At 46.9% G+C, this 25,730-nt stretch overlaps 1 protein-coding gene across 1 annotated transcript; it reads left to right on the forward strand.

The window, feature by feature from the left end:
- The first annotated feature begins 12,202 nt into the window (after positions 1–12,202).
- On the forward strand, positions 12,203–24,659 carry TBX3 (T-box transcription factor 3). Its single transcript, XM_067550157.1, has 7 exons — positions 12,203–12,647; positions 14,506–14,773; positions 15,849–15,995; positions 18,116–18,192; positions 19,484–19,641; positions 20,865–21,544; positions 22,559–24,659. Exons 1-7 carry the CDS (start codon positions 12,253–12,255, stop codon positions 22,994–22,996), a joined length of 2,163 nt encoding a protein of 720 aa, XP_067406258.1. The 5' UTR covers positions 12,203–12,252; the 3' UTR covers positions 22,997–24,659.
- Positions 24,660–25,730: the final 1,071 nt, after the last annotated feature.

Here is a 25,730-nt window from a genome sequence, read left to right on the forward strand (position 1 = left end):
CAATATGTAACCTGTTGTGTAGGAAGCGGATGAGCCCCAGGCATTGTGGAGCGAATGCAACACTCCTCACCCTCGCTGGAGCCCCATTCTGTGCCTGAAATGAAAAGGATTTCTGCCTGCAGATTGACACTTGTCCTGACAGCATTTAAATAAAACATCTATTGAGCATTTATCGACCCCTTTTCAATTAGTCATCAATGTAACCTTAATATCGAGCGTGACCTACGTCTGACGTGTGACACGCCTCTTGCCTTTCCTACGATGTTATTCCTGCACGATTGAGAAAACAATTAATGAACATCTTACCACTGAAAAGCAAAGAATGAGCCCATAGAAAACATTCTGCCTTTCTTTATCTGGACGTTCACAGCCAACGCTCGGTTCCCATCCCATTTCCTCTCCATACCTTCCCTGTATTTGGGATCATTTCTTAGCCATATGTCTTTTGGGATCTTTCCAAGAGGCGTGTGAACATCCAGAAGTTTCCTTTACCCACCCATGTGTTGAACAGCCTGGAAATGGCAAATGTTCCCAACTTTCAACAGGTCAGGGAACCCCAGAACATTGCCTGGAGCTGCAGTTCCTGGGTAGAACAGGAGCAAGCGGCGCTGTATCTAGGCATGGACCAGACTAGCGAGTATCGATCACGGTCGCTGATGGTCTGTAATGCTGAACTATAGATTGCGGGCCATGTGAACTCATATACACTGGGAGGGAGGGAGGGAACATAGTGGAGCATACAAATCTGCAGTCCGATTCGATTTCATACACTTTAGGCAAGGGGATGGGTGTTGCTACAACATCATGTTTTACTTGCCCAATTAAAAAAATACACTAAATCTGTAACTTTTCCCCTTCACATCATTACAGTCACAGGGAAAAGGTTTGTTTAAAAAAAAAAAGTGCATGCAAGCGCGCCTCCTTTAAGAAAACGCTATTTACACCTGCAATGAAGGAGGACTGTATTCTGCTCCAATTGATTGTAATTGTAAATCTTTTCCTTATGCCCCAACTCCTGAATCATCTGTGTTTAATACATTTTCACAACACCCCTGCTGCAAAAACTCCGTGGCAGGAACCGACTCTGCCTATGCCACTGAACCCTAGCGGAACAGTAATTACTCGGGCACACTAATGGCCTGCAACTTGCTCAAGGTATGGGGGGGGAGGGGGGAATTTTTAGGCCAAATGGTACTTTTAAATAATCTTTATCAGCTGAAAAGCAAGGAACAAGTGCAAGAGCAAATGTAAAACATGTCCTTTCTCCATCCAGAAAGAAATGAGAGGGCCGTTTTAAATGGTGAATTAAAGGTGGGTTTTTTATTATATAGACTTTGGACTCCCCCCCCCTTCTTACCAATATTCCTCTTTCCCCTTCTAATTACCTTGCATTTTTCCACACCTGTATGCATTTTGGCCAATTCTTTCCAAAGTTTGTTCCAAGAAGACATACGTTTTTTTAAAAAAAAAAAACCCAAACCCCTGCCCTGCCACTCATTTAAAAAGACAGAGATCCTTTCTAATTCCCACGATGCACATTTAAACTCCTCTTGCTTTGCTTCTCCATTGAAGGCGTTTTGGTTATTTTTTTGCCTTCGTGATGTTTGTCCGGGTTGGTTTGTTTGTTTGTTTTTGGTTTTGTTTTGTTTTATTTTTAAAACCCCAACCAAACGTTAGCTGTGATCCAGACAAAGCTCGTCGTTGTTAGGAAAGATTTAGGGTCTGGGCTGATATAGACAACAGAGGTAACAATCTGAAGGAAGGGTTTAAATAGAGAGAGAACAGACACCACGAAGACACAAGCTGCCGAGGTCGCTCTCTGTGTGATTCCAATGTCCACATAAACCTGTGTACACCTTTTGTCAGCCGCTGCTCTAGCCGGATTAGAAAACGGACTGAATTTGCCCCATTTCAGCAGCGAAAGCGCAGGACTGAGACTAGCGCAAGGCGAAGTCAAAGTGGTGCGAGCCACCATTCCCTGAAGTGACGGTCACGCAGTCTGTCATCCTGACAATGGCGTGACGCAACAAGCCAACACAAAAGACCCACCGATTTCTGTAAGGGTGCTAGGTGTTGATCTGAGGCTCCCGTTTTGATCCTTCCGTGGCTGGGATGCATGGATTTTACATAGGGGAAAGTCGGGGCTATAACTATATGTCACCTTCCCCAATGATAGGATGGTGAATGATGCAAATGTCGCTCCTATGGCTTTATTGTTCGGGGTTGGTTTGTTTTTTCTATTGTTGATTATTTAAGTAGCTGTCTTGTAGCTTTGGATGGATGTCACAGTACATGTCATGTATTTTAGACAATAAAAGTACACGTGAGAAAATCATATTATGTACAGACGACAGCCCGGTTATGTTTACAGAACTCAGAAATTAGATGGGGAAAACGCCATGGCTAGTTGGCTCAAAAGCAGACATCTCTGCCCAAGACCCAAGGAGTGACTGCACCAGAGCCACCTAGCACTAGCATGGACTAAACCTAGCCACGGTTCATCTGTAACCATTGTACCAGGAGGATAAATCAAACTTCAGCCGTGGATAGTCTTTGAGCTACAAGAGGGATGTGTTATTTTCTTCATGCCAAATATTTGTACACACAGGTTTCATCTTTATTTTTCAGTTGCTCTTTTGCTCTCACCTCTTCCCCGATGCCACGCCACTGGGAGTAACTCGGTGGAGCAAGCCCTTTCCTTGAACATGAGAGCATGCGGCGCGGTGTGCATTTTTGCCTTGACAATGAAAATTGTTGAGGTTCCTCCAAAGGAGGACGGACTTAGTCTGATACCAAACTGTCTAAAGTGCAAACTTTAGACATGCTTGGATTTTTTCCTATCTGAAAGAGATTTGTGAGATTTACACATTAGAATTCTGCCTATGTTTTCTTCTCTCTCTTGCCTATATGTGTGTGTGTGTGTGTGTGTGTACATAATTATCATATTTTAGTTGGGGGGTGGGGTTCATACCTGAAAGCAGAATTGTAAATTAGTTCTCTTCTGTTCACCCTGCTAGGGTTCAAATAAACATATCCAGATAATTGCTCCTAAAGAAAGAGTTCAGAGAAGAACAATTCCTGTTTACTAACGATTAGCACTTTATACTGATGTAGGTATTAGAACAAAGTCTGACACATACAGAACATATGTCCCATTTTTGGGGGGGTTGGGGAGAAAGCAACTCAAGTAGTCTAGCGGAAATCGATCAAAGTTTTTTGTTTTAATAAAATGCAGTTTTTATGTACATCTCATACAGGCAATCTAAATACATTTTTAATGATTTGAGGAAAAACTCCTTTGATACTGGGACTCTGGAAGTCATATGCTTAATTAAAGACAGATCCAGCGATGGAGAGCTATCTGTTCTACACAAGGCTTTCTGGTTTGTGTTGCTATACTGTAAATCTTAGATCTTCAATTACAGGAGTGCTTTGAAAACATATACAGTTAAAAAGGCTGACTTGAAAAAGAACACCCGCTCGGTTTTCTATTAGTAAAGATCTTACAGCTTTTAAAATGCAGAGATACTAAGTAGTGAGATTCCTTTTAAACAGTTCAGAGCTTCTGGGGTTTCAACCGCTCCTACGCAAATAGATTAAGGGGCATTACAAGGAACGTGAAACAACTATTCCTGTTAAACCCTTCCTCTCTGGACTAGGGAGGCAGACTCTTGCTTCTTCTGAATTACTTATTTACATGGCTCAGTGCAATACAACTCTCGATTTAACCCCAGCGATCAATGTATAGAGATGGTGAAATCAAGAAAGAAAGTTTGCAATACTTAGGGGGGGGGGCAATTATATTTCTCTGAGGATTTTAATGAAATTATCTGAAGTCTCTGGCAATGAAACAATCTGTATTTTATCAGCCATATCCTAGGCCCTGCATTGTGGTGTCCGAGCAGTTCTTCCACCACAAAAGCCTTCCCCGCCTCAGGACCGGTTTGCAAAAGGTTTGCCCCTTTCCTGGCGCGCACCATCGTTGGTTTGTTCTGTCTGGGGAAGTAAATAGCTTGTATTCGGTAACAAACCGAGTGAGAAGAAAGGACTGGCCCGCAGCTTCGTCTCCCCTTTCATTTATCTCCTGCCCTTAGTGCATGTTTTTGTCTCTTTAATTGAAACCCAGTAAGGAAAATAGTAATGGATACCCGGCTTAAATTGAGAAAACGTGTCCGCTGCTACATGGCGAGTGTTAGTTCAGCAGATTTGAAGCCAGTTCTTCTTCTGCCTGTCATTTTCCTATTGACAGTAGCCCCTATTAGATTTGCCATGCTCTTCTGCTGCAGATGTCCCTTTCCCTCCTCCCTCTACCCTGTCCACTTGCAAGGGAAAAAAAAAAACCCAAAAAACTACGAGGTAGCAATCGATTGCCTTAGTGGCTTCATGGCATCTTGGAGAAAATGCTTAAAAACCAAATCACGCTGTGTCGGTTCAGCTGCGAAAGGATCAATGCCTCCAACTCGGTTTTACTCTTGCAGGCAATGCTGCTGCTGCGGGAGGGACTGAGACTGACTCTCCATGTTGCACAAGAAAGCTCTGGTTTGTCAGTTTCAGCCCGACCGTCACTAACCATTGCTCCTCTCTGAAGTGCGCGTCTTCAGACTAGGGCAGAATAATGCTACACATCCAAGCAAGCAGTCATTCTTGAACACGTACCTTCTTCTGGACAAAAAAAATTGAGGGGGGGGGGAGATGGGAAAGACTCTTCAGGGATGTATCTGGGCTAAAACAGAACACGTTTGCTGGTCAAAGCAGATAAAAATCAGCTTCACTGCCGTGTAATCTCGAATTCCTTGTTCTATGGGGTATACAAGAAAAGTGTGTGTGTGGCGGGGGGTGAAGGGGGGTCTGTAGCATCTTGCATTCTAGCGGATTCCTGTTACAGGGATCGTCCTCTGTGTTTTATTCAATTACATTAACACACACACACAAAGCAAGCATCGCAAAGACAGATCTGCTCGAAAAGAGGAAACCACAATTTGCTCAACTTCCGAAGAAGACAACTTCATCTGTTTGTCTGACTATTTTCTTTTAACTAATCCCCAGCGTTAGCTACTGATAGTTTCTACCTAATTAACGCTGGTGAAAGAAAGAGGGTCATTAGAAAGGGGTGACTCTGTAGCAACCTATTGGCACAAAGTGGGGAGGAAAGAAAAGATCGGTATGGATTGCAGCTGTAAGGTATGGTGCTTTATAGAGAGCTAAAACCGACTGGCGCCACAGCGGGGCTGTAGGCTAAAAAATCCTGCTGCACTCCCTAGCTGGACAACTTTGACAATCGGTAGGTCTGTACACACACACCACACACATCTGACTTGCACTAAATTGCCCTGATCAATAATTCAAAGGCCCTGTCAAAGGACATGTAAATGTAAGTTACAGGAAAGCTAAATCGCTTTTTATGTTTTTATATCTATGTCTATATCTATATCTGGCCCACTGGAAGCACCTGGAGTAAGTCAAGGATGATTAGGGCCCTGGGATGTTGGTTTGAAGGGTGAAATGGGTTCCAGCCCTTGTGAGCAAAGAGGGAGAAGCCATGGGCGGAAGGAAGCTTTAGAACAGAGCACTCCGCTGTAGATTTCTTTTAATACATTTTTAACTATCCTGTGATTTAAAAGGAGAGTTTGTATCATAAGCCCTCGGTGCTGCTACACTATCCAATGAATCCGGTCAAAGAGCTGTCCTGGCGTTCAATAGGAATGTTCACTGGCTGCCTTCCCTTCACGGCTGGAGAAGGGTTTGACAAATCGCTGTATTCAATGGACATGTTCTGCTACCAGCCTGAATCACTGAGCAACCTTCCCTTTGCAGAGTGCAGTCGATTTGAGCTACCGCTTGCTGCGTGTGTTCGGACTGCCTTTCAACTCAGGGAACGGTAAACTTCCAGCAAACTCTCCAGGAATGTCACTGATGTTGCACTGAGGGGCTCTTGATTGGCTTCAAGTGGCAGCCTCCGTCTAGGTGCTTTTCTTGCCCGTGTGACATTCTGAGCAGACAGGGCAATTCTGCCAACGGAACAGCAAAGCCCCTTCCCTGCTAAAAACCCGCCAGCCGCCGATCTCAGAGCTGGGTGCGGACAGCTGGCCTCCTGAAGTCCGCATCTTCCACCAGCCTGGCCGGATTTGTAGAGGCGCTGAGCACCTGCAGCTCTCAGGGGTTTCGAAGGGCCGTGTGAGTGCTCACGGTGCTTGTGACAATCAGGCCCCTCCTGGTGCAAGTGCCTGAATGTGGGTGCTCGGCGTCCAACTTTAGGCAGCCCAGGCTGGAAAGTTTAGGCTTAAGTTTAGTGTTAAGTTGTGCTGGCAACTAAAATAAGGCCTCTATGAGAGAGAGCGAGAGAGAGAGCGAGCTGCTCCAGTGATTCCCCGCCGCCTTCCCCCAGTAAAAGTTTATTTAGTCCGAACATATTGACTAACCCCCTCAGGAACCTTCTTAATTAGGACTGAGGCCTTCAATGAGAAGCGAGGATGCAGTTGTGTCAACACCGCTTCCTAGTTAGTGACACCTTCTGCCGACCTGAAACGGCCTGCCAATGGGGGGTGAAAGTGTAAGTAGGAATAAGCGTGTAATCGTTGCTCGCCAGACCGCCCACGTGCGAAGGAGAATATTTACAGCAAACGTGCTGAAGCCGAGTCGCCTACTCCGTTTTTATGTCAGATAAACACTGGTCGGCCACCAAGGGTCTGTGTCCTTCAAAGCGAGCCAGACACGAGCGAGGGCTCTGGGGCCTGGCAGGACCGGGTGGAACCAAAGACAACACCAACGTGCATACTGTTTCCACACACAACCCCCCCTCCCCTGCGACGCACAGACACCGATGCGCGCACATATGCAGGTGCGCACGCATAAACCCATACAGCGATGCCCCCAAATAAACATCTAAACAACAGACGTGCAGTGCCCAGACAGATTCACGTCCGCTTACACACACGTATCCAAACAGAGATACCACACAGACATACGAATGCATAACACACACACACAAGTATATGTACACATCTGCCCACACATAGCCATCAAACCAAATACACATTCGCCTGTATCTATGGTGCAGCCGAACCTATGCAAATGCACACACTGTACACATATAACACAAACATACCGACACACTGACATAGTGCACACACATACGGATGTGCACATACACAATGTTCACGCATATGGAACAACGATACACAAATATACACCCACTGAATACACACCCACACAACGCACAAATAGCCATATACATCGTAGTGCGTGCGCAAATACACATGTGCCTAGTGCGTGCACGCGCACACACACACACACTCCGTGCATGTACTCCTACCCAGTGCACACACTCAGACAGAGTTCACGCACACACGTATACAACAGAGCGCGCACAGAGAACACACTCACCAGCCCAGCCCGCGCCTACTTAGACGGGAGAAGCAGAACGAGTGTCCGCAAGGCAGAGCTAACCACTGGGCCTGCAACGCTGCAGCCCCTTGGGCTTGTGTTTCAGGAGAGGAAAGAAAAGCCTGACGCGAGTGGAGGCAAAGAAAAGTTCCCGTGAGTGAAGCAGTCGGGGGTGGGCTCGTGAGAACGTTTTCGATCAGCTCAGGGGGACAGGGAAGGTACCAACATGCTTTCTTATTATTTTTTTTAATTGCAGTCTTCGACATCACAGCCCCTTACGCCTTGTGTGAAAAGATTAGAGGGGCCCTGGCCTGGCCACTCCTCCAAGAGACAGAAAACCTCTCCATGCCTCTTTGAAGAGCAAGATAGTGCCCAACATGCTTTGCTCCCAGTCTTCAAACAAGGCAGGGAGAAGCGAGCCTTATCTCGCCACCTTATCTGTTCTGCTCCTGCTCAGCCAGTTCCCAACCTTTCTGGCCCTTCTCCCCGTCCCTGTCCTGGAGCTTAGATGCGCCCTTTGCTTTTGTTGTCGTCGTCGTCGTCGATCCTGTTGCTTTCCCTGCAAGAGAAGGGCTAACAAGTAGCTGGAAGCACTGGCCAATATTTAACTAAGATGGCTGGCCATCAGGTCCCTTTTGTTTGCTTGCAAATTAATCATCCAGCGCGCAGTCGGCGCCAGTGTAGATTTATCACACACAGGAGGGGGGATGAGGCGGCCGAGGAGACACAAAGAGAGTTCGCACCTTCCTGCTTTTGATCCTAGATTAGTGCAGCCTCCCTTCATAATACGAGTCTCCGGGGGGCTTAGGCTGGGAGGTCACTCATAATTGGCGGAAGTTCGTACACCATTAGCAAGACGTCGCAATTGGAAATCATAATCCACAACCATTTTTCGTGCATAGTAAGTGGGTGGGGAGGGGGGACGTTTGGAGAGGGGAGGGTCTGCGCGGAAAAAAACCCCCATAAATGAACTTTCTTTCTGTTGCTACGTTTGTTTTTCCCTAGCAGTGGGGGCAGATTTACAGGCAACGTTACTCCGAGTTTGCAGTTACGCACTAAAACTTTTAAAAACGAAAACCAACCCCCCCATTATCTCGTGCGTATCTGAATGTGCAGTTCTGGGGTTGTAGGGATGATGTGTTTGTTTCTCTGTATGCACGCACGGAAATCTTATCTACCAATACACACACACACACACACGTATATAGATGTGTGTATCTAGTCTGTACCCACACCTCAGATATACAACCAGACAACTTCGTGCAAACGCCCTTTCGAGCACTGAGAAACTCAGGGTGGTTGTTGCTTTTGAAGGGCGCCTGGATTTCTGCAAACTTTTAACGCACCAAACAGTTTCACAGCGCAGGGATTTGCTTGTTTTTATGATTATATTAATTCTTCTATGTGTAAGCTCATGATTTTCATGTTGTGAGGGGGGCGAGGTAGAATGGATGACACGAAATCACGGATTTCTAGCAGGGTTGGTGGGGGGGAGGACCTGCAATCTTTTCCTCTCTCCCGCTGTCTGCCATAACTAGCTGAAAACTATAACCAAGGCGATTAGCCGGCCCATGCAATCACTAGAGGATCCAAGTATTCGGGTTCGCGGAAAAAATGCGACTCTTTTCTCTTTCCCCTTCCACCCACTCCACCTTCCTCGCCTTTCAAGGCCTGGTCCCGGCTCTCTCTCCCCCCCCCCCCCCCCCCCCAGACAGACGGAAGGGGAGATATTTTGGTGAATGCAAAGTGATCCTAGACGCTGGTTACTACAGGGATTTCACCGGGCTGGCGCCAAGCGCTCTTAACCATGTGCGTCAAAAATGCAAGGGTAGAAGAGTTAATCGCTTTAGATGTTCCGCGGCTATCTACACGCATTTAGGCCCCAGCCCGCTGCCGCTGCCGGCTCTCTCTCGCTCTCCGCTTTGCTCCCACCCTACATCTCCCTTTCTTTCAGCGCCGTGTGGGGGCAGGAGGGGAAGAGGAAGTGGGGGGGGGGGGGGGCGATCCCTAAAAAAGAAAGGAAAAGAGCAGAGCGATCTGCCACCCCAGCTCTTACCTCTGTAGGGTTTCTCTGGGTGCCCATTTCCCCCCAGCCCCGCTTGCACCCCCATGCGCCATCCCCCCTCCCCACAACCACACTCAAGCTGCACTCCACATATTTCCCGGCTCTCTCTCTCACACACACACACACACACACACACACACACACACACCAGCCCCAGCCGCAAGATATGACTTGCACACACGCACTGTCACTCCCAGACGAACATAAACTGCCGATTCAAAGGCAGCTCGCCTCTGATCCTCCAAACGCAGCACGGCGGGGCGCAGGAGAGGTAGATTGGAGGGGGCCCGATCCTGCATGCCTGCCCCCGCCCCCTGAAGCCATCGGGGGCTTGGGCTGCTGCAGGCAAGACCTCATCGTGCTTCATTCGCGGCTCGCCCGCTCCCACCCCCACCAAATCCCCGCTCCAAGGAGCACCGGGACTTGCACGGCACTTCCCGTCTTCTCCCTGCGCACCCATCGGGAGGAGGAGGAGGGGTGGGAAGGCGCTGGGCTGAAGGGTAACCCTTTCGGCGCCGGCATGAAGTGCTAGCACGAACCACCGCGTGGAAACACTACCCTGGGACGAGAACCCGGCCGCAGCTCGGAGGCCGGGTGATATGTTTTAGGAGGGGGGGTGTCAGCCCCGATTCCTGTGCGGATAAAACTCGGGTGAAGCCAGAGCAGGGAGCGAGAGGCCGCATATCATGAAGGCGATCCCTGAGCCCCAGAGCCGCCCCTCCGCCCCCGGCGCAAGACTTGGTGACAGGGGGATAAAAAGATTACGGGAGCCTGGCAGGCCTGCAGACACTTTCGCCTTCAGCAGCGAGCCTTTCTCCAGGTGGCGTTAGCCCAGCCCGCCCGCCCGCCAGGAGGGGAAGCCCCCTGTTCCTCGCCCAGGCGTGTAGCAGCGATGGGCTCTGTCACTCTCAGGTGCGGCTGTGATGCACCCTGCGTCGCGAGGCACAGGGGACACAGCGGGTGTACCCCGGCGGGGCAGTTCTGTGCCCGTGGGTCTCCTGTCACCGAGCTTCCACAGAAGTTACCGGCGTGTAACTGGCTGTGGAGGAGCCATAACCTGTATCCGGGCTGCAGTCTCTGTCTATATATGTCTGTGCACGGTGCAGGACAGCGCGGGGTACTTACATGGCCGAGGGCAATGTCTTTAAAGGGGTGTTCCTTGGGAACCTCACCCACTGCCATGCTAACGCGCGATGGGGGGCAGGGGAGATAACACCCCCCCCCCGAGCCCCTAGGGACTGAGCTCATTAAGGCCCCTTCCCCAGCAGCAAACCGTGCACCCCATCGATCGCAGGAGGTGCCGCTACCATCGCGCGCTTCCAAGCCCCCCCATCCGCCCCCCATCGCCCTCGGCGCCGGGCGGCTTCCCTCGGCCTGGCGCGGCCGGGAGGCGAGGCGATGCACAAATCCTGCTGCCAGAGGCGGCGGCTAAGTCGAAATTGAAAATGCCCAGCGCCGGGCCAGCCCTAGATCCGGCCGAAAGGGAAGGAGCTACGGGGTCTCGGCTTCCCTGCTCTGCTCCAGAGGCTGGCGACTCAGGCGAGCATTTTCCCAGCGCTCCCCCCACCCCCTCCTCTAGGGCTGCAGCGGTTCGAGCCGGGGCAGGGGGGGGGGGGCGATTTCGTCTCGGAGAAGCCACCTAGAGGCGGTTCTCTCTCTCTCTGTCTCTCCCCAGTGGCTGCTCTGCGCCCTCCCCTCTGATCATGTTGACATGTTCACACGCCATGGAGTACTAGTGATGCTTCGCTGCAGCGTTACAGTTTCCGACACCTTCTTTTTATAACTCGGCTCTGTCCCCCTCCACCCGACCTGTCAAAACCACGCCTATGCAGCCACACAATTGGTCCGAAAGCGTCAAAGAGCCAATCAACTCGGCTCCAGCTCCCCTGCGACCCACAACACATCCATACAATCTGGGGCGAGGGACGCAGACTCACAGGGAATTCTTGGAGCGGAGTCTCTCTCTCTCTCTCCTGCTGGAGTGTGTTGGAGCGGAGACAAGAGTGTAATTCCGAATTAAAAAAAAAAAAAAAAGGCAGAGAGAGAGAGAGCGAGAGAGAGCAGGGGAGAAGGGTGAAGGAAAGACGAAGAAGAGATTCCTACTGAAATCAGGGCTCTGAAATCCCGAGGCTCTGCGGGGGAGGGGGAAACGGAAGCGCGATTTCACTACAAGTTTTGCAGCTGCTGCTTGCTAGCAGGGTGGTTGAGACAGGGGGCTTTTTGTTTTGTTTTGTGGGGAGATTTGTTTGCTTTTTTCTCTCCCCCCCCCCCTCCGCCCAGTCTCTGGTCTGCAGCCTAACTGTGCAAGAGAGGGAGACACACAGCAACAAGACAGCAAAACCACCGAGAGAAAACCCGTCTTCAAACCTTCAGCCTCTGCAGCAGACGAAGAGAAAGGGGAAGGTTAGAGAGGAAGAGAGAGGAAAATAAAATACACACATACCAAGGTTCCAGGAGATCCTGCATCCAAAGCGGAGACCTCAGTCGACAGAAGCAGCAGCGGCATCACTGGATTTTTTTCCCCTTCTTCTTCTTCTGCATACTTTTAAATTGCAAGAACTTCCACTCAGGAAAAATTAACAATAATAATAATCAGCAGGCAGAAGGAGAAGCTGTCCTGAGTGATTATGTATCCTGCCTGGACCACTTGTAGTGTGTAGAGTTGTTCTGTTTCATGTACTCTGGGTCTATATACATTTCCCCCCACCACCACCCGATTTTGGGTGATTTTCCACCTCCATGATGTACTGTTAGAAACCCCTGAAAGGCTGCTCCAGCAGTAGGAAGATCCGAGGGGGGAGTGGATGAGTATACCGATGAGAGAGCCAGTAATCCCTGGGACAAGCATGGCTTATCATCCCTTCTTACCTCACCGGGCACCGGACTTTGCCATGAGTGCAGTACTCGGACATCAGCCTCCATTCTTCCCGGCTCTTGCTTTGCCTCCGAATGGGGCAGCTGCTCTCTCCCTTCCCGGGGCTCTGGCCAAACCGATTATGGATCAATTAGTCGGAGCGGCAGAGACTGGCATCCCTTTTTCTTCCCTGGGTCACCAGGCGGCAGCTCATCTGAGGCCTCTAAAAACCCTGGAGCCAGAGGAAGAGGTAGAAGATGACCCCAAAGTGCACCTGGAAGCCAAAGAACTGTGGGAACAATTCCACAAAAGGGGGACAGAGATGGTGATCACTAAATCAGGAAGGTAGGTCTGTGTGTTTCGATCTTTAGCCCCCTCCACTACCACCCCCCCCCAGCAGTGCAGTTCGACAGAAAGTCAACGACTTCCTCCATACAACTTGTTTCATCTGGAATTATGAAAACTTGCAGACAGCTGGCTTTCTATGCCCCTCTCAGCGACTGAACTGCAGGGCGGTACTAAGCCATTGACTCACCAATACTCCATGTTTATTGTGTGTGGATATGTGTGTGCACAAATAGCTTGGTGCTTATATATACTCTTAGCAGCAAAAAGAAAATAATGTGTGCATACACACACGTGTGTGTGAGAAAATAGCTTAGTGCTGATCTCTAATCTCAGTAGCAAAGAGAAAATAATGTTGGTTAAGATTTTAACTGGCTCGATTTCAGTTTTACTGCATGTTTTCCCTTATATAAAAAAAAAATAAAATAAAGGGCACGATTCTGCTGTTTGAAGTAAATGTAGCAGTGTTAGCTGAGATCACTTATGTCGATCAGTTCCTTCCTTAGGAAGCTGTGTTTCTACTGTGACCTAGGCAAGCATTTGTGCTGACTAATGGTATTTTTAATACATAAACAGACCAAAAAAAAAAAACAAAAGATTTATCTTACACACACCGCATAGTTCTGGTTTCTGTCCTAGAGAAGGTTTGGCGAGCAATTTTGGTATCCTAAAATATATAAATTAGTAAGGTATGTGTGTAGCTTTCATTTATGAGTGCACACACAGACGTATATTAAATGAGAACGTATTTATTTTATATGTGAGTATTATATAGTGTATGTACTAATAACACACATACACATGCGTTATATATACACATAGTATATATACACAGTTATTCGTACTTTATTATATTTTATTGTAAACCCTTCATATAAATCATATGCAATCTGAAAGAGCCAATTACTCTTAACGAACCATTCATGAGAAGTATTTTTATAATAGAAATATTTAATGTACAGATTTTTTTGTATTGCATGACCTGTAGATTGTATAGCCACAAAAGAACCGAGAGCGGGAGAAACTTGCCCCACAGACACTACCGCCTCCCCCATTTTTCTGTGTTAATTGTGGCCAAAGTTTTGCATGAAAAATTCGAAGAGTATTAGGTGTTTCTTTATTTGTTGCAAAGTCATGTGTTTCCTTTTAAGTGAAGATTGCTGAATGCCAACCACTCGGCATAATAAACAGCAAATTTGTGGTATCCTGTTGCAGTGTAGAACTGGACTTAGAAGCACAGGGGAATGTGGTTTGCAAGGAGCTCTGCTCAGATATGCTATCGTACATGGAGACATTATTGGATCCTGAATCTCACACTTACATGCAACATTGTGACTCTTTCCGACCCCCAGTAGAAATCTTGTTTCACCCCCCACAGCTGTGGAATGACTCCTAAAAATGCAGAACATTGACATAGTCGACCAATGTCTTCCCATATTTCTTCGTTTACCACTCAGGGAACTAAAATACATAAATAAATCCAATGACTTCAAGATCCAAATGCTAAATTAAGATCCAAATGCTAAATTAGGCTTTGAAGTTTGTGTGTGGAGGGCCGGGTGTGTGAGGGGATTTCTAAGGAAATATGTATATATACACACCCTCAGTCCATTCTTTTTTGAGGAAAACATTTCTCTTGAAACTTCTAAGTGATAAAAAAAAGTCTTTCTGTTGGGGTGGGGGGGAAGAAATCGTGTTTGTCTGGGAGCCTTTTGCTATTGAGACATCAAGTTATTGATAGAAATGGCTCTGGGATACAGGAGTTTACTCACGTAGGTTTTTTTTCTTTTCTTTTTTCTTTCTCGTTTGTTTTTTGTCTTGTCTTTTTCTCTATCTTCCTGTTCTTCTCTGTCCATAGGAGAATGTTTCCTCCGTTTAAAGTGAGATGCAGTGGGCTGGATAAAAAGGCCAAGTACATTTTATTGATGGATATTGTGGCGGCTGATGATTGTCGATATAAATTTCATAATTCCCGGTGGATGGTAGCCGGCAAAGCCGACCCTGAAATGCCAAAGAGAATGTATATCCACCCGGACAGTCCGGCTACAGGAGAACAATGGATGTCCAAAGTCGTCACTTTCCACAAACTTAAACTGACTAACAACATTTCTGACAAACATGGATTTGTAAGTGCCTCTTCATTTTGATTCCTTTCTTGATTTTTCTTTCACTCCACCCCCTCCCTGCTATAATTTGCAACAGAACCAGGCGCTGAGTTTGCAGAGGGCTTGAGTATGGCAAAACTACATAATCCAACAGATCTGGACTATTGCAGAAAAGGGGTGGCAAAGCGGGGGAGGAAAAAAAGCTTTCGCGCTGATTTTAGCGCGATAAAGAAATCATGAATAAACAATGAATCCCTTCTGTAACACCCCCGTGCCCAGTTTATAATGTAACTTATTTATTTTCCTTTTGATGAAAATAGTAATTTTTAATCTTGGGACATCCAGTAACTCACTGGAGCAACATTGGCTTTAAAAGATGAATGATTGGTTTGTTTTTTTTAACTGTAGGAAATTATATGAGTTTGTGTATAAAGGGTTTAAATGCCTGGGAATGCAAACATTTAAATATATATTAATCAAGATAATATAATGCAAGTCAGAGAGAAAATAAACAGAAACAAAAATGAGAGGTCAAGGTGCCGGGCATTTCTACCCACTCCATTACATTTACTGGGTGTGCAGCGATAAAAACCAACTGAATAATGAAATCAAACAAATAGGCTGATAAGTTCTAAAAGATCTTCTAGGATCCCCTCTCTCCTTGGGAACACTCTGCAGAGAGTCAGGGAGTTGGGAAAGCTCTACTGTTGAGAAGATTGCATTTGCTGGCTGTGATTTGATTAGATGATACATTTTTGCCCTTCGCAGAGGGCCTTAAGTGAATTGGTTCAATTAGTTACAGCTAAGGCTCTGCATTGTTGTTCTTTCAAAATTAAAATACAAGTTGTCTTTACCGCAAACGATTCCCCTCCCCCCCCCGTTGCCAGAATGCTGGTGGATTTTACACTGAATAGCTAGATGTATATTGGAGCATTTAAAACTGAGGGGTGCAGCTGTCAAAGTGTGTAAGGTGTGTGTGTGTGTGTTGGGACGGGAGAGAGAACACATCCAGCCTCACAACCGATCCCTCTTTGAAGTCTGGTGGTTGTTCCTGTATTTGATTGTGTCCCCCCCTTTTCCCCTTCCCCCATTGCAGACAATTTTAAACTCCATGCACAAATACCAGCCGCGGTTCCATATTGTCAGAGCCAACGACATACTGAAGCTTCCCTACAGCACATTCAGAACCTACGTATTCCCTGAGACTGAATTCATCGCGGTGACCGCATACCAGAACGATAAGGTAAGGCGATTAAGGAGGGATTTGTTTTACGTGGTTTTCTGACTTTCAATGAGGCTTGTCTTATGCATTGTTGCTTTACGAAATCAGGAAGCCTGCTCTTTTCTTTTCTTTTCTTTTTTTAAGTACAACAAGGCTCCTAATTTGGGGTGTCCAATTCGCCTTGAAAATGTTATTTAAAAGGGGTGTACACGGAGCGGGGGCACGCGTGGGAGGAGGGTGTCTGTGTTTTCGGTGTGGATCAAATGGGAGAAACATCGGGGGGGAACCCCCCTCCCCGGATCTGATGGGTGTATAGAAAGACAGGCGAGAGCTGTGAGTTGTCGTTTGCAAAGCGCTGGTTTGCCTCCTTTTAACAGCATTGGCGAGAAAGCTGGAACGCCCGTTTGGTTCCTCTCATTATTATTTCTAACCTGCAGTGGTTTTAATTGCAGACGTTATTGGTTTTGTGTGTGGAGAAATACGTTCTGATCAGAGAGGCTGTCTCCCAGAGTTTAGCGTTAAGGGCTGAATGAGCCAGTGTGAAAAAGTTGTAGCCCTTCAGACTTTTCTTTTCCAGTCTGCCAGTTTATTAGAGGTTGCATCCAAGGAGTTACATTTGGGAGAGTCTAACAATGGAAACAGGGCTAGGGACCCAAAAAGCCCAAACCCGGCCTCTTTTAATTTTCCCTGTGTGCTTAACTTCTTTTGTTGAGCTAAAAAGTTCTGGATTTGAAGCATTTGGCTTTGTTGCTCGAGGTCTGCAATGTGGAAACCCTTCTATTTTCGCCTTCTATTCTCCCTTGAGATGAATATTTTAGGAGTTGAAGGGAAGATTCCTCGCCCCTCATTATTGTGGTTCAAAGAGCTATTTGTCATTTGGGGGAAGGGAGGGTATTTTGCGCTGATTCTGAAGGCGTTTGCAAGGAAATAGAAGGAAAATGTGTGCAGGCGAGACGAGGCTAGATTTTTGCATTGGGGCTTGCCACCAGTGGGGCTCGCTTGGAGCCGTCAGCCGAGCCTGACTACAGAAACAAATGTACTTGTCGTATTGCCATGAAATTGTGCGTAAAGCGGATTGTAATCGGAGCAAAATGCCCCTCGCCTCTTGCAGTATCTTAGCGATCTTGCCGAGAGGTCAGAACCCACATTCCAGGACTCACCTAGCCAGACCTTGGTTAGTTTCAAGAAGGTACTTTTCGTGCAGTCCATGGGGTCATGGGTTTAACTTTATAGACCGAGGAGATACCACGCAAAGTTCACGGAATCCAAACAGAAGGCATAAGTTATGCTTTATGGAGCTGCTTTGCTCTGTAAGCGGAGGTTGCTGGGTTTGCAATAAATAAATAATTAAATTAAATTAAAGCCCCTTCCCCTTTCCCCTGACCTCCCCCCATCCTCTCCCCTCCCCGGTTTTGTAAATGAAACCCTTGGTGCATTTTTTTTTCTAGTGCAAACTCCGCTCCTCGTATTTACAAGCACTTCATGAACTTGGAGGGGGACTTAAATCTGCCCATTGTCTCTTAAGATCTCATGGGCACCACCGGTTCCTTAAACAGCCTTTAAAAATGTAAAGCGGATAAGCGAAAACAAATGTTGTCAGCGGTAGTTCAGTACTTCTGATCTAAAAAAATCCTGATAGGTTACAAGGCGTTTTAAATAAAATCAGCTCAATGTTCGCCCCTTCCCCCCTCCCCTCCCCAACACACACTGTGGCAATTTAACTATATAAAGTATTTTATTGTTGCAAAAGGGTGGCTATGATTCGTTTGCGGTTTAATTAGGGCGTTTAAAGAGTTTAAACTGAAGCATAACTTTAATGGCTCGCAGCGCACACAGTACATTGGTTCCAGCGCAGTGTCCTCTGCTATTGACTAGCCCAGTCTGTGTAACTGACCAGGAAACGTGTCTTTAGAACTGTGCAAAGCCGGAGGATTGAAGTGTATAGATCCACCACGGATTCTGCTTGCACTTACCAACGCAAAGATCTTTGCACCTCCGTGTATTGATTTATGCGCGGTGTGTTTCGTGAGGAGTAGTAAACCCATTGCTGTATTAATTGCTAGGGAGGGAGGAGATTTTGGAAATATAGATGGCTTACTTGCGTTCGTCTCCCCCCCCCCCCCCCTTTTTTTTTTTTTTAGATAACCCAATTAAAAATTGACAACAATCCATTTGCCAAAGGTTTTCGTGACACTGGAAATGGAAGGAGGGAGAAAAGGTGAGTCTGAAAAGTTCTGTTTCATTCTCTTCCCCCTCCCCCCCAAATCATAGAACATGTCCAGAGCTCAGTATAACTTCCATCTTGACCCCTTCCCCCGCTAAATTTAATAATGAGAGTGTGTTTCACAAAGCAAAACCGATTGCGGGTGATTGGATCCTACTTTCATCTTTATTTTCTATATTGCATTGGATTGATATAAGTGGCGTTGGGAGCTTAAGAGAATGAATGACATACCTACCGCCAAGGACAGAAATCTCTCTTAAAAGACAAGGATATTGAAGCACGTGTTAGCAGCTGGCACTGAAAAATAGCAGGAATGAGGGGTATAGATTTGGGAGGCGATGGTTAAATACATGCCATAGTATACTGGCATCTTGGTAGGGGTGTTAAAACCCCTAATCTGTACTGAAGAGAAAAATATAATGCATCCTCTTTTATGGAGATGGTATCTTGATTAGATAAAATTGGCTAAGGAAAATATTGATTTCTGTATAGTAGGAGTAGTTAGTATTTAGATAGAAACAAACAAAGCATATTTATTGTGGCAACAGACTTGTTTTAATGCCCTAAGAGAGAGGTTTTTTTTTTCCTTTTTCTTTTCCTTTTTACTGTGGAGGGATAATTTGATCAATTTCCAATAAATGTTCAAGGTGAAAAAATGTGGTTCTTTTAACTCTCCCCTTCTCCCCCCTCCCCTCCAAAATGCAACCTCATGCAGTCCATCAGAGTGTGAAAACAAAACCTATACTGGAGCCACAAGACGGAAATTATTTCTAATTTCTCTCTAAATATAAATAGATTTCACTCTCCGGGTTAATTGTTGGTGAAAAGATTACATAAAGTGCCTAGCAAAATAACCACTTCCTAGCAATCTTAGCAACCATTAAGAAGTCTGATATCCCAGGAACATCCTAACATTTTAAAAGCTAATCGCCTGGGAATGTTTCCCCCCCTCCCCCCTCATTTATTTAATACTCTACCCTAGCTAAGCACTGAAGCTAACAGCTTCCAAGATTCTCTTCTCACTAACAGAGCGTTTTAATTCTGCTTGCAAAAAAATGTATTCCCTCAATGATCCCTAATAAATACGATCCAGTCTCCACCAAACACATGCAAAATATGAAGTGTACGAAGGCAGTAATTGCAGAGGTTCCAGCTGTCCGCTCTGAGGCCCCCTCTACGTGCACGGCCAGAAGGTGCGTGGCCGGCCGCAGGGCAGTTTTGCTCGCAGGACAACTGAACTCCTGGGTCTCAAGAAGTCCTGCTCCCTCCCTCGCTGTCCCCACAGAAAGCAGCTGACCCTGCAGTCCATGAGAGCGTATGACGAGAGGCAGAAAAAGGAAAACGGCACCTCCGATGAGTCCTCCAGCGAGCAGACTGCCTTCAAGTGTTTCGCCCAGTCCTCATCCCCCGCTGTGTCTGCTGTGGGCACATCCAACCTCAAAGGTGAGGTCGAGTCCCCTCTCCTCCCCGCATGCACCTTGAAGATCCCTGTGCCAAGGACCCTCCATTCTTCATCTCTGGGCTTGTTTTTCCTTCTGGCTTGAAGGAAAAGTTTTGCTCGTGGCCAACTTCTGGCTACAGCCAAGCAAATGATTTTGAACATGCATCTGCTAAAGGCTCTTTAGATCTACAGATCCACTTCTCTTCCCCACCCCTCCCTCTCGCTTTTCTTCTTCTGCTCTGCTTTGAGTCTATTTCCCCCCCTCCTCGCCCCCCTCCCTGTGGTTCAGAGCTAGTCCTGAATCAAGGGAGCAAAGGCAGACCACGGGGCAAAAGTTCAAAACTGGAGCCAGCCTATTAATATTCATGTTTAATCTGTTATTAAAGGCAGCCTCTTTCCCCAGTCCCCCTTTATAAAATCCCCCTTTCTTGCAGAAGGATCACTGCTGATTTCTTTTTCTTCCCCTTTTCTCGGTGGTGGTTTGAAATCTTCCTTGGCCCTTTCTGGTTTGTTGGCAGAGACATTGGATTGTTTTTTTTAAAAAAATCTCAACCCCCCCCCCCCCCAATGCATTCATTTCTTTACATTCGTTGTTTCAAGTCGTGCAGAGATGGAGGTGGGAGGGGATCTGAAAAGCAGACTAGATCTTAACACCTGGAGCAGAATATCCAGGAACCTTGTGAGGGCCAGAAGGGGTGGGGATAGGAGGGAAGGAACGTTTGTTCAAAGCCTGCACGGATTTCCTGGCTTTAAACAGGGCAAAACACCTGAAAGCTGCAGAAAGTGATTTAGAAACAAACAAAAATTCCCGTACCATTTTTTTGTTTTTTTTGTAAAATGTTGAATTGCATTTGAACATGAACAAGGCGTTCGCTTGGTACACTACACGTACAGGAGGTGCACCACATCCTGAGCTCAGTCCCACCAGAGCAACACGGGCTAGAACTACAGACTGATGTGGAAACTAATCCGGATTTACCCCGGTGTAATTGAGAGCAAGGCACATGGGGTCTGGAGGCAGTTTCCCACACACGTGCGTGTGAATTGTTCCTCTCAAGGCTCTGCTGCATGGGGGGGGGGGAAAGGATTTAGCTTTTTTTTTCTTTCGGTCCAGACTTGCACGGAGCACAGAGGTGCCCCCCCCCAACCCCCGAGCCAGGGCGCACCGGTGTCTGCAGACAGGGCCGCGATGATGTCACCGCCCCTGCCTCCTTTTGCCTTGCAGATTCGTGCCAGAGCGACGGGGAAAGCGACGCCGAGAGCAAAGATGAGCAGCCGCTGGAGGCCCCGGACTCCGGCAAGATCAGCACCACCACGGCGGCGGCGGCGGCGGACCCCCGGGAGAAGGGCGGCAGCCCTTCCAAGGCGCCTTCTTTCTCCCCAGACTCGGCGGCCAGCAAGAGCCGGGAAGGCCCCAGCCGGACTGAGAAACCGGCTCCGGACTCCAGGCACAGCCCGGCCGCCATCTCCTCCAGCACCAGGGGCCAGGGCGGCGGCGAGGAGCTGAAAAGCCCGCTGCGGGAAGCCCCCAAGGGGGACGAGTCCCGGCTGCTGGGCAAGGAGCCCTTCGCCCCGCTGACGGTGCAGACGGACAGCCCGGCGCACCTGGGCCCGGCCCACGCGCAGAACTTCGCTTTCCCCCCCGCCCTGGCCGGCCAGCAGTTCTTCAACCCCTTGGGCGGCGGCCACCCGCTGCTCCTGCACCCGGGCCAGTTCGCCATGGGCGGCGCGTTCTCCAGCATGGCGGCGGGCATGGGCCCATTGCTGGCCACCGTCTCCGGGGCCTCTGCCGGCGTGACCGGCCTGGAAAGCACGGTGATGGCCACGGCGGCCGCTCAAGGACTTTCTGGGGCGTCGGCGGCTGCGCTGCCTTTCCATCTCCAACAGCACGTCCTGGCCTCTCAGGTATGTCCCCCACCCACCCCCGGGCGCTGCGGGCTGGGCTACTCCGTGCTTGCCCTGAGCCGCCTTTCGTTTACACGCGCTTCTCACCTCCGATTCACACCGGTGCGACTAAGAACGGAGTCAGAACCACCCTCCCCGCCCCCCACATCGGGAGTGTCGGTGACATGTCAACGGGCTGAATGAACGCACCAGGCTGTATGCGAATTAACCTAGGACAGGAAACGGGGCGGAGGTTTTGGGTTCTTTGAAAGAGTGTTTCATTTTTATTTCCGCCCAGGAAACGTGTGTAGGATGTGCTCGATCTAGATCTTCCAAACTCTGGGGCTTCCAACTTCCAGTAAACCTGGGTAACCTCAAGTTTGGACGGGTTTTTGGTTTGAAGGCGCACAGGGCGTTTGCTCTGAAGTGTGGGAGGGATCGGTGCCTTATTCCTGGGGAGCTGCTAGCTGACATCCGCCAGTCGGGCTGCGAGGGAGAATGTCAGCTCTCGAAAGTAAAAGGAAATTTTGGTTGGGTAGGAAAGGGGGGTGGGGGAGGCAGTCTCCCCTCGTTTCCATTAGAGCCCAGGATCTGTCTCGTACTGGGAGGGAGGGTCACAGTTCTCAAATGCTGGGCGCCGATAGCTGCGCACTTGCATTCCTGTGTAAACGGCCTGCTCTGGTTCTCAGAGGTGTCGAATGGGTGATCGGGACGGAGGGGCGGGGAGGTATTTCCCAACCAACTGAAGTGCCTCGACTTTTGGGCCCCCAGGCTTGCAAATCTGTGGCCACCGTCTCTGGCCGTGCCCTGGCCTGCTCTGCTCGGGCCCTGCCTTTCCCGCATTCCCAGCTGCCCTGCCTCTGACAGGCAGACCGGTGTGTGGAGCTCCCGTTCCATAAAGCAGACCCCCAAAGCCTCCCGGCCGGGGGGGATGATTTGTGGCCAGCCGAGCGGTGTGTTTTCTCTGGGCTGAGGGTGGAGGAAGGGTGCAAAGCACTGACAGTTCCCCCTTTGCTTCTGTTTCTCCTCTCGCAGGGCCTGGCCATGTCTCCCTTCGGAAGCCTCTTTCCGTACCCCTATACCTACATGGCCGCGGCGGCTGCTGCCTCGGCCACCAGCTCGGTTCACCGGCACCCCTTCCTCAACGCAGTGCGCCCCCGCCTGAGATACAGCCCCTACTCCATTCCCGTCCCCCTGCCCGACAGCAGCAGCCTGCTCACCACGGCTCTCCCCACCGTGGTCGGCGGCCCCGTGGAGGGCAAATCGAGCAACCTGGCAGCTAGCCCCGCTTCGGTAGCGTTGGACTCTGGCTCAGAACTCAACAGCAGGTCGTCCACCCTTTCCTCCGGCTCCGTGTCTCTCTCGCCCAAACTCTGCTCTGAAAAGGAAGCGACCAGCGAACTGCAAAACATCCAGCGCCTAGTGAGTGGACTTGAATCCAAGCAAGACAGATCCAGGAGTGGGTCTCCTTAAACGTGGTCCTTCCCCATTGCACCCCCTTCCGCTCTAAGGGTGGGCGAAGAGCGTGTTAACGTGGGCCGGGGGTTCCCCCTTTAGTATCTCATTTCAAATCACTCTGGCAGTGCACTTTGTTTGAAAGAAACCACATTACCCAGCCCAGGCTTTGGGCGTGCTGGGCCGGCTTATCAGCAAACTTATCTTGAAATGGGGCAGGAGAGGAGAGTTGAGTGTCTGGAGGTAGAAGAGCTGGTTTGAAAGCTGCTATCAAAGATCTTCCTGGTCACAGGAATGACATGTAGGCCAGAGAGGTGGTTTTCTGAGTGGGGGTGTTTTATTTCTTTTCTTCACTGTGTAAAGCAAACAAACAAACATATGGATTACCAATACACTAAGAAAAGCGATTGTTTTTCTTTCTTCTTTTTTTTTTTTTTTTTTTTTTTAAAGTGTAAGTAACTTGCATATCAGTTCTTTAAAAATTGCTTTTGGGATGGGTTATTAAATATAGCTCTTGTTAGTCTATATTAAGGAAAGCTGTGTCTTTGACATATTATTGTGGTGTCTCAAAGCCACCTTATGGCTTTTTGCATGTTCCATAGTAGTCTGCTTTTTTGGGGGTTTTTTGTTCGTTTTAATTTTGGATGCTTGTTAAAAATCCCAGGGATAAAAATGAAAAAAAACAAAAACAAATAAAAAGATGATCCTTACCCCTTTCTTCCCACCCCATCCCCTTGTAGCAACAACAATAAAAAATGTAGTTGAAAAGGGAAAACAAATATTTTATCTAAAAACCTCTTTAGCTTGACTGTAGGTTTATTACAGCTTTCCCTCTTTTATTGTATATGCAATAACAAGGTTTAAACATAATAATGAGAAGAAAAAAGTGGACACTATTATTAAAACAAAGTATTTATGTAATTATTTGATAACTCTTGTAAATACGTGGAATATGAATACTCGAAATTAAACTTTAATTTATTGACAGTGTACATATCTCTGTAAATATGACTGCAGCTGGTTTTTTTTTTTTCTGTTTTGTTTTAGTCGTTTTCATTTCAGGTTCATAATTCATTTAAAAAATACACCTAAAACCAACAAACCAACCAAAAAACGATACCCCAATTATAAGTGTTCACTTTTCATTCTGGATCACCAGGCAAAAATGCAACTGATATTTTTAGCTGAATGCAAAAGAAAAAGAAGAAAAATATCAATGAACTTAAAAGAAAAAAAGAAAAAAAAAAAGAAAAGAAAAGAATGAAAGAAATGTGCCATTGTAGCTTTTAACCCTTGTTTTTCAGTGTTAAAAGTGCTACTCTCAGTATAAAATTTCAAAAAATATATATTAATAAAACGACAACATACTTTTTCAGTGGCTCCAAAGAAAAAAGAGAGAGAGATGAAGAATCTAGGTTTTTCTTTACTTTATTATTATTATTTTCCAATTCCCTTAGTGTGTCAAAAACACAATGGATTTTTGCTACTGTTATGCTTATTGTTGTCTTTGTTTGAGTGGGTGCATATTTTAATGGCTTGAAAGTCAGGTGCTCAGAGCTGGTTAAAAGAAAAATGAAGGTATATTTTGTGTTATATAAATGTCAAAAAGTTCTTCGTTTTTCTGTAATTTCTCCCCCTTTTAAAAGTCACTGAAGTTTCAATAAATTTTTATTGAAATGTCTTTGGGCCTCATGTGAAATACCTTAATGGAAACTTTCCTAAAAGTTGAATTGGAAGGAAAATAGAAGGTTTTAAAAAAATATTGCCTTTTCTGTCTCTTGATTCCTTGCTCTATATCAAAACTAAGATCTTCCATGTGAAATGAGCTGAGAAGGATCTCTCTTTTAAATCAAGCAGTAGAGAGACAGATGGCTTGTAATGTTCCTGGGAAAATACAAGTTTTAACCAAACTGTTTAATACACTTTTTCCTTCTTTTTCTTTTAAAAAGGTGGATTCATATGCAATACAGTAAAGCAATTTAATGGAAAAAAAATATTAAGTGACATTTGAAAAGTTAATGAGAATGGCCCAGCTATGCTTTTATCCATCATAAATTAATAAAAGAAAAGTGAAGAATTAGAGAATAGATCTGTTAAAATTTAATGCAAAGGCCTCCTCAAAAGTTTGCAGGTAAAGTGCTTATAATGTGGTGTGGTATTACTATTTTATTTCTTTCCCTCTGGTCTTCAGAGTAGAACAGTCCTAATTTTGCCCTGAAAACCTATTTTTCTTCCTCTGAATTGTCTTGTTTTTATAGTTGTAATAATAATAATAAAGACATATAAAATGACTGAAGCAGGAACACAAATTCTGTATTTAATAATTGGGTTTATAGTCTAGTTACCCCACCAGTGGCCTTTTAGGTCATATTAAGAATAGAAATAAAGAGAATTGGCAGCAGCTCTTTGTACATTTGCCAACTCCTTGATCACATTCTTAAGCAGTACGTATATATTTTCCTTGTTAAAAAGTTTTTTTTAACAGTTAGTGGCCCATATATTGGAAACTGATTCATCTACAGCCAGTAATAAATATTATAAGGATCCACTTGCAGGCTGTATCCTGTTTTATTCTCCCTCCTACCCCCTGCAAGGCCTCTGAATCCAGCAGTTTGTAGATAAACAGAGGTCCAGTTGGTGAAAGTGGATTTATACACAGAAATCGTCTACAAACCTATAAAAATCCCTTTGCCATGGGCACTTCAAGGTATTCCAGGCACCTGATGAGGAGAATTGTTGCTGAAAACTTCAT

This window comes from Emydura macquarii, unplaced genomic scaffold (assembly GCF_026122565.2).
Source record: "Emydura macquarii macquarii isolate MOO-44397 ecotype Brisbane River unplaced genomic scaffold, CSIRO-AGI_Emac_v2 contig_1254, whole genome shotgun sequence".
NCBI classification, from domain to species: domain Eukaryota; kingdom Metazoa; phylum Chordata; order Testudines; family Chelidae; genus Emydura; species Emydura macquarii.

Coding starts and splice junctions, on each gene's coding strand:
- TBX3 (XM_067550157.1), top strand. CDS start 12,253: ATGAGTATACCGATGAGAGAGCCAGTAATCCCTGGGACAAGCATGGCT. Junction 14,774..15,848: donor TTTCTGACAAACATGGATTT/GTAAGTGCCTCT, acceptor CCCCCATTGCAG/ACAATTTTAAACTCCATGCA. Junction 18,193..19,483: donor AATGGAAGGAGGGAGAAAAG/GTGAGTCTGAAA, acceptor CTGTCCCCACAG/AAAGCAGCTGACCCTGCAGT.